Source organism: Theobroma cacao, chromosome 10 (assembly GCF_053813885.1).
Source record: "Theobroma cacao isolate CCN51 chromosome 10, ASM5381388v1, whole genome shotgun sequence".
Classification (NCBI taxonomy): domain Eukaryota; kingdom Viridiplantae; phylum Streptophyta; class Magnoliopsida; order Malvales; family Malvaceae; genus Theobroma; species Theobroma cacao.
In genome coordinates, this window is record NC_142648.1 from 23,476,710 (window position 1) to 23,489,005 (window position 12,296).

The following is a 12,296-nucleotide window of genomic DNA, read 5'->3' on the forward strand; positions in this document are numbered from 1 at the left end:
GAGCATGTAAGCCTTCATCAAGATGCTAATACAAAACATGCAAAGGTCATGCAACCCATAATGATAGTAATAAACAGAACATGTTAAGGGAGCATGTGACCCATAGTGATGCTATCACAAAATCTCATCCATTTAAAACGGTATACCTATGTCAAGGTTGCCTTCATATTTCCTCAAACACCTAAACATCATTTAACATATACACTCTAAGCATCATTCAGCATATTCAAATTTTGGAGCTTTAAAACAATCAAAGTACTGCTTGCTCTCCATGCACATATTTAAACATATTTAAGTACATATATCCATAACATATATGGATCCCCTTTATGGGTTGATCCTTACATTGATGTATTTTTTAGTGTTTCTTTAATAAAATTTACACGATTGGTTGAGAAAAGAAAAAGAAAATCTAACAAATACACACCAAAATGATATTATTAAATTAATTTATTATTCTAATAATATTTTCAATAGTCATGAAAATAAATATCGTTTATGTATATATATAGGATTATTTTCAACAGTTTTATTTTTTAGTTTTTGAAAATTAAGAGATCATTGAAAGGAGTAAGCAAAAGGTTAAAACTCCATGAGACTGACAAAAGTATCATAATTTTCAGGCCTATACTCTGAAATGCAAGCAGGAGTATAACCTAAAAATTAAGGGATGAGACAAGCTGAGCATATATATGCACGGTTCACAGCCCCATATTCACACTCCTTAAAGGCCCTGTCTCAAACAAATCCCAACCCACAAAAGAAAAGCCAAAAGCAGCTCATTCTATACATTGGGTTCCTAGATTTACATTAACTATACATCTCCCAGAGAACAAAATAAGATTCTCCTACCTCTACCCAAAAAAATTACCCATAAATTTCACCAACCTTCCTCTTTCTCTGCACATAAAGAATAGACATCCAGTACAGACAATAATAGATAGTCTTAAGTTTTTAAAAGTTTATAATAATAATAAAGAAAAGGAAGCAAATAAGTGAATTTTAATAATGTTTTAAAACTCAATATTATGAATATTTAATCATACATATATTTTCCCTAATATATAACCTTTCATGGTTTTTTTTTTTAAATTGTTTTGATTTTATCATCTTCTTAGATGCTGCTTTTGTCTAACAAATGAGAATAAGGACTCTACTAATAAGTAAAAAAAAAAATTTTAATACTATAAAATAATATAACTTAAATTAATGAAAAGTGAAAAAAAAAAAAACCTATTCTCTTATCTTCTTTTTTGTGAATCAATCAAATAATTATCATTCATCAAATTAGAAAAATTCTTTCTCCTATTTTCTTTTTTGTGAATCAATCAAATAATTAAAAAACGCTTTGTCCTATTCTTTTTTTTTCATGAATCAATCAAACAATTTTTTTCTCTTTTACTCACCAAACAAAATAACTATTAATATGTATTGGAGAATTTAGTTTTAGTATGTATTTTCCTGGATAACTAGATTGACCTGAATCTGAACACTTGGCATAACTTTACTAGAATTTTTTGTATTATTTTATATAATATGCTGTGGTCCTATGTAAAAAATACATTACTTAACAGTTTATATATGTATTATTTTAATATGCATTTGAAGATTTTAAATTGATTAAAGTTGATTGTAATTGATTAAGGTTGAAGGAAGGTAAGTCTCAATCAGTTAAAACACTACAATATCAAACAACCTTGCCAATGTTTGTGACAATATCTTGGCTGCGTTCTAACGGAAAAAGACCCATTCCACTAAAACACTTGCGGACAACCTCTTAAGAAGAAACAAAACTCTCTTGCCACAACCATCAATTCTCTTTTAGTCTTTATCCTCCTCGTGTTTCTCGCTCGCCTTCGTCCGGCACTCCTACTAGCCTTATCAAAAGCCCCTTTTGTCTTGCATGCCTGCGAAAACCCCTAGTCTTTTCTCACTAAAATATGCTTCCCTTCAATGCTTTATCGGCTTTAATGGTGATTGGCATTGCTCAGTTAATTAGGAACTTATTTCGTTAAAACTTTAATACAGAGATAAGATAAAAGTGGATCTGTTTGGTATTTTGGATTGGAATTTATACTTTTACGTGGCAATGAGATGAGTAATACAACTAATTTTTAATGGTGATTGATGGAATTTATATTTAAATTTACTCTCATTTACCTTTTTGTAATTGAGTTTTTTTTTATTTATTTGCTTTATAAAATAAATCAGAGAAAAAAAAAATATATGTCACGACCCGGTACTCCATTCGAACCCGTGACAACCGACGCGATGTCTCGATAGACATTCATTACCCGGAATGTCAACCGAAACCTCGCAAGGCTCTCGCATCAATTTTACGTCTCCCCTGTGAGCAACAGTAACTAAATATTTTGTTTTAAGGAAATATAAACTATTTTTAAATAAAAAACAAACAAAAAGTAAATTCTGCCACACAGGGGTATTTTGATCATTTTTACTCAAAAATTTTGAAACCTGATGAAAATACAGCATACGATCGAAAAATATACATTTCTTATCTAAAAATAATTTTAGTAATCTAAATCATCCATTTTAAATGAAATTATGGCTAATCAAACTAAATAAAAATATTAAATAAAATATTCTATTTTCTTATAAAACAATATTTATAGAATCCTGCATAAACAATTTTTGTAGCGTAAGAGCAAAATAAATTCATATATATAATAGCACATTAAACCAGGTATACAAAAATATTCTACAATGACATGTGAGCCCCAATATAACCGAAAATATACAAGACTGTAGACCTTCGATTTCTAATGATGCAAGTCCAAAAGCAACCCTCGACAAAATCGACTGTCTATAGACTGTCCTGAGCCTGAAATGGGTGAAAAGAAGAGGTGAGTTTTTATAAACCCAGTGAGTAAGCAAAGTTCATCTATAACATCTAAAGTCGAGTAAATAGAGACAATTAAAATCATCTCATCATAATATGATTCATAACATTTAAAACTTATTTCAATTCATATAAAACAATTACATTTCATCAAAATAATCAACAAAGCTTATGATTCTCTTAAAACTTGGCTCGTGTCAAAACTCGTACTCGGTGACACCTTGGCCCGGGCATCCAACCGAGTCCGCCAAGACTGTTAAAATAACATATACACATAAAACATGTTTTTACATTTAAAAACATAGTCGTTCATTGGCGTTGGCTGAGTTTCACCCTCACGTGGTGGTTCGGCATGAAGTGAACTCTAAACTTACCTTAGGAGATACCCTCCGAGCCTCTCGTACTAAGGTAAAATATAACGGGATTTACCGTACCCTTCTAATAGGCTAGTCCACGAAAACCCGCCCACTGCAGTAAGCTAATCAAATAACCCACCAAATCAATAAAAATTTTGACAACATGACATGGCTAATATGATATTACCCAGCCTGTCAAGGTAAAACAAAACAGTTCATATAATCCACAAACCACAAATCCAGTCATTCATGCCATCACATTTTCATAAGCCATCAATTCAAATCATATATATATATATATATATATAGATAACACAAGTATATGGTCTCCACTTACTCAATTCCAAAATCATCATTGAATTGCAAAACAATTTATAAATCTCACTCATTTAACCAACACTTAACTTATAAAACATAAAAAAATCTACGATTTAAGTTCATTATTCTTTAAAATCGAATATAAACTACTTTAGATAGTTAAGGTGAATATTTTATTACTCACAAAAGCGGGAGTTTGGAGTACTCCTATTCTTGGTCCTCGGGTACAATATCTTTACCCTTATCAGAGGACTCACCACCTATACATAATACATGACACGTAATTGAATATATTTGTGCCAAACTGTTATAAAACTATTTCAGGCTCTATATGAATGCATGAAATTGAATGAGAATTGTTCGAATAATCACTTAAAGACGGTGTTCTACATGGGTTCAATTATGATCGGACTGAATTTGTATTCGACCTAACTCGAACTATACACTGTTGAATTAACCAAAACATCTTATTCAACTTCAAATATATTCATTACACTTCCAATATTCCAAATACACCAAAGTACCTCGATGAGCTTGATTGTGACTTAATTCATCACAACCGAAATTCATTCCGATTCTGAACCAACGTGCTAATCAGTGTTAACATAGTCCAATAAATCCATCTACATCATTAGGAATCAAATCCAAGTCCATTTACTATGATTTTCTCATTATTGTTCAAGTCATTTACTAAAGGAACTATACTTTTTGATAGCCGTTTTCGATATCCGATACCATAAATCATCAATTACGAGCTAAATAACAGGAAAGACAACAAAATCCATCATCAACATGTCATCTATAAAATTCGACCAAAGAGGGTTGTTGAAGGGCATGTGATTTGTTGAAGGGCATGTGATTTTCTTGCTTGTTTTTTATGCCAAATATCATCAAACAACTAAAAACACTAAGATATCTTGAAATCTAGCAAAATCCACCATCAAAATCTCTCTCCCTATGTTCGGCCAGCAAGTATTCCCTCATGGAAACCTATGTTTCATCCATAGAAAATGAAAAAGAAAGCATGGAAAAGGTAGATCTTAAGCTAAAATTGAAAATTCTTACCTTTGATTGTTTTGTTCTTTGAAATTCAACAAATTTCTCTTGAATTTTCCTCTCTAAGGTTTGTTCTTATTCTTTTCTCTTTGTTTTTTACTTTGGCCAACCATGAAGAGTGAAATGGGAGAGTTTATGTTGAGTTTATAAAGGAAATTATAAAAATATTAAAACTTGACATGTGTCACCATGTGATTGGTCCATGGTTAAAACTTAACAATTAAGCATTTTCTCACCACCACATACAATACCTTCATTATCCAAAGTATAAAATGATAATAGGTAAAATTCATGAGCTTGACAAGTGTCATGGTGGTGTAAAATTTCAAAAATTTCAATTACGTCCTCATGGACACGTGGAATGACCAATTTGCCCTTATGCTCAAAAAAATATCGAAATTGAAATTTTTCACTTCTCAAATTCAAATCATGCTCCAATTAGTCAAACTTGATCAAAATTCCCAACATTCCAATTTTGCCCTCGGGTGGCAAAATAACCATTTTGCCCTTACGTTATGAAAATTCTCGATTGGATTCCAAATTAATCCTCGAACTCCAAATCACCATTTTAAGACATTCTAAAGTTCAATAACTCTCAAATACATCCCAAAATGTCTATTTAGACTAGTTCGAGGCTTTAATCGACTTAATTGTACCACTAGGTACGATACCGACTTTTAACGATTTTTCGAGGTGTCCAAGTATGCAAACATGCTATCAAGTACATGAATGACATGGCAAGTATATTATAGAGCTGGGCTTGACAATATAACTGATGATATTTGTTCAAATAGAATGCTCTTTGGCATTTTAAGTTGTAAGGTATGATACCTTCACCTAAGCTATCAATACTTTTCACATAGAAGATCTAGGGCCCTATAGGCATCTATACTTTCATCATAAAATGCCTCCTAAGACATTTAGCTTGTCATGTATAAATGTATCATTTTTTAATTAATCCTAATTATGTAAGAAAAAATTATCTTAAGTATATTTTTTTCTATGCTTTACGTTTTATATTTAGTTGAAAGGAAACTATCTTGAATATATAGTTTTTAAATAAGCCTAATTATATAAGAAAAAATTATTAATTTTATATATCGTATTTAACAATTTATATCTTGCGCATTATAATTTTTTTTTTTTATAATTGGGGAAGGGGATTCGAACCTTGCTCTTTAGGTAGGGGGTTCATGCACCAACCAATGAACCAAATGCTCGGATGCATATTTAGTATTATACGTTTAAATAGAAATAAAATAAGATTATTGGATGTTGAATTCATTAATTTTTATTTCCAAGCTTGATTAAAGTATAAGTAGGTTGAAAATAATTAAGAAATTCTTTAAAAGAAAAAATGCAAATGGTCCAAATGATTCTCTTACACTTGAGCCATTAAGCCTCAATGCTTCAACTCATAAATAAAAGTAATGTGAATCAAAATATCCAATAGGTAATCCTAAAGAATAGATTTTTTTAATACATAATTTTTAATTGATGAATTTGAATTCAAAAAATATAATCGAGCACAACTTTTCTAAAAAACTATTGTAAGTCTTTATTTTCTTGATTTATATGTTATATAAAATACTTTTATATTAAGAATTTTTTATTACTAGTTAAGTTTAATATATTAGTTTTTAAAATTTTTAACTTTCATTCATTTGTTTCTAATCTCCCCAACAAAAATTGACTAACTCCGCTTCAGTATATATATAATTAACTTCTATATAATTGAAAATAAAAAATAATGAAAATTTTGTACCTACCAGATTGTTGTCATCTTATGCTGTCTACGGCATCATTCAATGGAAAACCAATCGTACCCAAAATATACAAAACAATATAATATGAAAGTGATTTATGAGGCTCGATACTGAAAAAAGTAACGTACTCTTCTTCTTCTTCTTTGTTATATAGTATTGACTGATATTAATGTAAGCAACTTCTAAGGATATTTTGCATGAATCTCTTATTACTTAAAAAGAAAAAAAATGAGAACTTTTTTGTACATTTGTATATACGGGCTTTTGTCGTCTTATGCTGCAAAACCAAAGCAATACCCAAGATTGTAGAATTTGATAACCAAAACTATCATGGCTAATCTTTCCACAAATGTCCAGTTTACCAACTCTTCTGGCGAAATACTATACCTGAATGCCGTCGACATTTGGGATGGGCCTCAGCAGTCTCTTATTCCATTGGTAGTACAAGTTGGGCCAACGGTGGGGGTTACTCAGCAAGGTTCAGTTGTAGGCATTGAGTACAAATTCAAGGGCAACAATTCGTTGATTGTTGCCTGGCTCAACGATGGAGTCTCCAACAAGGTATTGTATTCGTAACATATATAGTCATACAAAACACTGTTTACTAGTTTGAAATAATTAATTAATCTATATATCAACTGTGCTGTGCGCAGGTGTATGCTCAGATCCTTCCAGCCGGAACCGGTTCTCAGTTTGTGCAATGGGCTCAAATCAAAGGAAGTGTTGAAAAAGCAGGCAGCTTCTTCGACACTGCTAACCTATATGGATACAGGTGTACTCTTGTAATTGATGCAGGCGGCCGTACTCCAACACTAAGGGCAACATTTGCCAAGGCAACATAAGAACGGCAGCCAAGAGATGAAGGGTGAGGCTGTCAAAAATAAATAATATGCGTGCTGGGTGGGTGCAGTACTAGTACCATCTACTACTACAATAAATAAATTTGACAGCCAGCATGCCACCACTACTGCATGCTCTCAGTGTCTTACGTAATTATGTAACTGCTTCGTTTGTGTGTGTTTGTTATATGTAAAATATATTTCGGAGTATATCTAGCTCTGAATTAAGTGGAAAGGCCTTCAAGCCTTGTCTATAAATAAAAGGCTTTTATATTATCTAATCCTGTGATGTTTGTTTAATAAGTGTGAAATTATTACTTAAGCCTGCCCAATATCTTAGATGTTAATTCATCCACCAACAAGATATAGCTTGTGGCTGCTTGTCCTACATTTGCCTGCCTCATTTATTTAAATGGTTCTACTCAAGGGTAACATGCATGAATGGGTTAGGTAAGCACTCTTCAAAATTAGAAATCTTCCTTAAAAAAAAAACAAAAAGGAAAAAGAAAGTTCTTAGAACCTTTTGAACATTAATTTTAATTAAATTATCATCCTAACAATTTTAATATTCATGAAAATAAAAATTTTCATAACTAATAAAACTCTTCATATAGGATTTTTGATACTTAATTAGTTGATAATGTATTAAACCATATTCTTTATTTCTTTTCCTAAAGTTCTACAATATTAAAATAGAAATTAATATTTATTCTGGTTTTGAAGAATAATTGCATTGGTTGGTTGGTTCATTGTTGTACTCTTTGTTGAGTTTGGAAAAATCACAGCTCACCTTATGCCTTATAAACTCAAGAAAGGAATGCTTAAATCCGACTTCTCTTGCAAATCTCAGCATCTCTTTCAGATACGCAGACTCTTCTTCTTCTTCTTCTTACGTCTATATAATCTTTTTCAACTTATTTTTTAGAATCAACAAAATCTTGGTCCAAATTAGTTCTTTTTATAAAAGACGTAATTTCGAGTCAAGTGATAAAAGTCATAGAGAAATAAAGGCTAAAAATATTTAAAACTTATATATTGAGCTGAAGCTTTAACAATAAAAAAAATCATAATAGACAATAATTTTATATAACATGTAAGTCGAAAAAAATAAAAAATATATATAATAGTCTTTTAAAAAAGTTTTATTCGACCATGACCTTGTCTTCTCAATATAAATAACTAAATTATCTATAAGAAATTCATCAAAATTAAAGCATGAATAATAAAATCGGTGATAAAACATGTTGAAACAGAGGCAATTACAATTTTAAAACATGTTTTAATCAAAAAAGTCAGAAGCAAAAACAAGCATAACTAATCACTACACGTATCATTAAATAAAATTAAACCTAAATATGTATATAAACATAGTTCTCTCCTTGTTCTTTCTTTCATCGTTGCAACTTGGGAAAGAAATTTGGTGCTTTCACCAGCTACATTCCCTGATTGTTATTGTAATTAAAATGAGCAGATCTTTTAAATTCCATTTAATAATGAAGTTAATTTTCCCTTGTCCTCATTCTGATCGATCAGTTGAAGATGGTCTAAATTTTTCAATGCAAAATGAAAATTGAGCAAAAAAAAAAAAGATATACAAGTGTAGCATGTAGACAATAAAGGTGTCCATGAATCAAGTCGAGTTTGGTCGAACTCGACTAATATCTGTACAACTTAAGACTCGACCCAACCCAACTCAACTCATTTATTTAGTTCATCTAGAATATATAGTTAAACATCTATAAATTAATACCTTTGAGATCATGAAAATTTATCAATTAATCGAGATATTATAAATTTAAAAATTAAATTTTAACTAATTTATACATCAATTAATTAAAAACTAATTTATTAAGGTATTCTTTATCTTTTTTTTCAAAACATTTAACTTAGTACATGTATTGTGCATAGTATTCTCTTACAATACAGAAACACTACACTAGAGCTTCTTAATGCACTAAGAAAAGTTAGAGATGAGGTCCAATGAGACATCAATTTCAAGAAGAAACAAGTAATATTGGAGTCATATTTTAAAAAACCCTCCTAATTGAGTCATGTATATATACTATTTTGATGTATAAGAAAATTATTAATTATATATCAAGTGGAACCTATGTGTTGTTTTTAAACATATCATCTTATAATTTTAAAAAGTTATTAATTTTACCCCATTGGTCTCAAGTCGGGATTGATAAAAAATATTATTTAATCAAAATTATTAATTTATCAAGTATTAATTTATAGAGGTTATATTGTATATATTATTAAATAGAGTAAACCTCTTGTAGTATGACATTTTCTCATATAACATCTTGAGGTTTTTTTTAAATAAAACTTTGTGTTTTACAACTGTTCCCACAAAGGATAAAGTGTTAAATTTTCAACTAAATTTCATTAAAAAGATACTAAAACCCTTACATTTAAAAGTCTTATTTCTTTCCTTTAACCTTAAACCTTGTTCACAAATTAGAAAAAATACACTTTAGATACACCTTTTCGTGAAATAGATTCTCTTGTATGAGTATTTTTTTTCTTGAAAACTAGGCTTCCATTTTTCAAAAATGTACATTCCAGTAGCCACCAAAAGAAACAATTACTTCACATATAAAAAATAAATGTTTTTACAGTCACCATCGGATAAACAAACCTCCAATCATTGTTTTTCATAACTCTATGTTATAGAATTATTTTGTCACTTTTTGAGCATTAAAATCGACCAACTCTTTGAATTTTTATTTGAATTTTTCTCGTTTAGTAGGTTATTTTAAGTTTCATTTTAAGTACTTAGGTACGTTGATTTTAGGTTGATTAGGTCTCTTTTATTGAGAACAGTAATGTGCTTTCATTGCTTTTGAAGGTGATCGGACGAACAAGATTGAATCGGAGCTGAAAAACAAAGTTCAGATTCAACACAGAATGTTGGGCACCGCGACCATTGAAGAATGGGCGCCACGGCCTTGTGAAGGAGGAGAAGAACAGCCACAAATCAGAGAAGTTGGCACCATGACACCGAAAGGAAAAAATGCAAAAGAAATATATAGCAAAGTTGGCGTCGTAGTGTCAAGAAAGCAAAGCTGCAGTGCTGCACGACTTCCCTCTTAGGCATAAATTCCAAAAGTTGATTTGGAGTAGGTTTTTGAAGCTTATTACAAGGCACTTTTAGAGCAACTGAAAGGCACGTTTAAGCTAGGTTTTTTGGAAGAAAAAGCAGCTGTCAAGCACTCAAGAAAGCGAAGAAAAACTTTGGAAGATTAAAGATCAAAAACCTAAAAAGCTTTAATTTCTTTTCTTCTTTGTTCTTCTTATACTTTTCTTGATTTGTATTGATGGTTAAACTGCTTTGGATTATGTTTTTATTATTCATCATGAACTAATTTCTCTATCTAGGATTGCAATTGAACTCAATATGTAGTTTGGATTTTTATTTTCTCTCTTGTTTATGATTAATGGAATATGAGTTGTTTATTCTAATTTTTTTAATGCTTCTGATTACTTGATCATTAATTGATTGATTCGGAAACCTAAATACAACTTGGAAATGAGAGTTTAGTTTACGCCATGGATAAAAGAGCATAAGTTCAAATTCACTTAGTTGATTGGGTAATTTGATTTGCATAAGATAAGAATATACCTATATGTCTTATGTAGCCAAGATTAAAGCCTGAGATTAATGAGTTTGTCTTTAATTCAATTCTCATAGGAATATAATGAATTGGCTAAGATAAATATTTTTATAAGAACATCTGAAGAGATTTATAAATAATTTGGGAGCTCTAGGTTAGCAACTCAATCCATTTAGTAAGACAAGAGAGAGAGATAAAATTCAGATAAAGTATTGAGGGATATTATAATCCTAGGCTTGTTTATTGATTAATTTTCCTAGTTAAGATTTGCCATTAGCTTTTAGATTCAGTTTAGCTATTGTTTAGTTTTAGTTTTGCTTTTAGTTAATCACTTTATTTCGGCTGTTTGAATAAAATTATATTGTGATAATTTTAGTATTTAGCAAAAGTTTGTACAATTCTTTGTGGGATTCGACACTTTATTTACCATTATATTACTTGTTAACGATATGTGCACTTGTGTGGTAAATTCAACAATAAGTTTTTGGTACCATTCATAGGAAATTCTTTTCCTACTTTTTGTTAATATTATTACCAAGCAATCTTAGTCTCAATTCAAACTTTATTTTTTTTTATTTTTAGGTACTTTCGATCGTTGTATGCAAAGACTTTTGAGAGAAAATTCATAAGCTTCAACTCACATCAAAACAATGGTTAAACAACAAGGAGAAAAGAACAAGCCTTTAAGGGAATATGCTATTCCTCTTGTGCAAGGTCTTCACTTTAGAGTCTGAAGACCTACCATACAAGCTAATAACTTTGAGATCAAGCTAGCAATCATTCAGATGATTTTAACTTCAATGAATTTGGAAGACTACCCAATGATGATCCGAATGCTCATATTGTGAATTTTTTAGAGATTTACGATACATTTAAGCACAATGGGGTCACTGATGATGCTAATAGATTGAGACTTTTTTCTTTTCCATTGAGAGACAAGGCAAGGAATTTGTCAAATTCACTTCTTTTTGGTTCCATTACTAATTGGGATGCTATGGCTCAAAAGGTTTTAGCTAAGTTCTTTCTATTAGCTAAGATAGCAAAGATACGGAATGACATCACATCATTTATGCAAGTTGACTTAGAATCATTGTATGAGGCTTGAGAAAAATACAAGAATTTGTTTAGAAGATGTCCTTGTCATGAGTTACCTAAGTGGTTGCAAGGACAAATTTTTTATAATGGTTTGTTAGATCCAATTAGAAACACTATTGATGTAGCAGTAGGAGGAGCACTGATGGGAAAATCTATTGATGAGGCATGTAAGTTGTTGGAGGAGATGGCTTCTAATGATTATCAACTGCCATCTGAGAGAGCGGTGCCTTGGAGATTTACTAGTATTCATGAGTTAGATGCAATTAATGCCTTGACTGCACATGTAGCTACTTTAACTAAGAAATTTGATACTTTTGGAGTTCATGCTATTTAGAGCCCACTTGTGACTTGTGACCTATGCAACAAAGGACTTTCTAGTGATCATT

General features: G+C 30.6%; 1 protein-coding gene across 1 annotated transcript; it reads left to right on the plus strand.

Annotated features, from left to right (window-relative positions):
• Positions 1 to 6,641: 6,641 nt before the first annotated feature.
• LOC148760449 (uncharacterized) lies at positions 6,642 to 7,476 on the plus strand. The gene is made up of 2 exons (XM_088802627.1): positions 6,642 to 6,917; positions 7,010 to 7,476. The coding sequence occupies exons 1-2, from the start codon at positions 6,687 to 6,689 to the stop codon at positions 7,196 to 7,198; spliced, it is 420 nt and encodes a 139-aa protein (XP_088658753.1). The 5' UTR covers positions 6,642 to 6,686; the 3' UTR covers positions 7,199 to 7,476.
• Positions 7,477 to 12,296: the final 4,820 nt, after the last annotated feature.

Coding starts and splice junctions, on each gene's coding strand:
- LOC148760449 (XM_088802627.1), top strand. CDS start 6,687: ATGGCTAATCTTTCCACAAATGTCCAGTTTACCAACTCTTCTGGCGAA. Junction 6,918..7,009: donor ACGATGGAGTCTCCAACAAG/GTATTGTATTCG, acceptor TGCTGTGCGCAG/GTGTATGCTCAGATCCTTCC.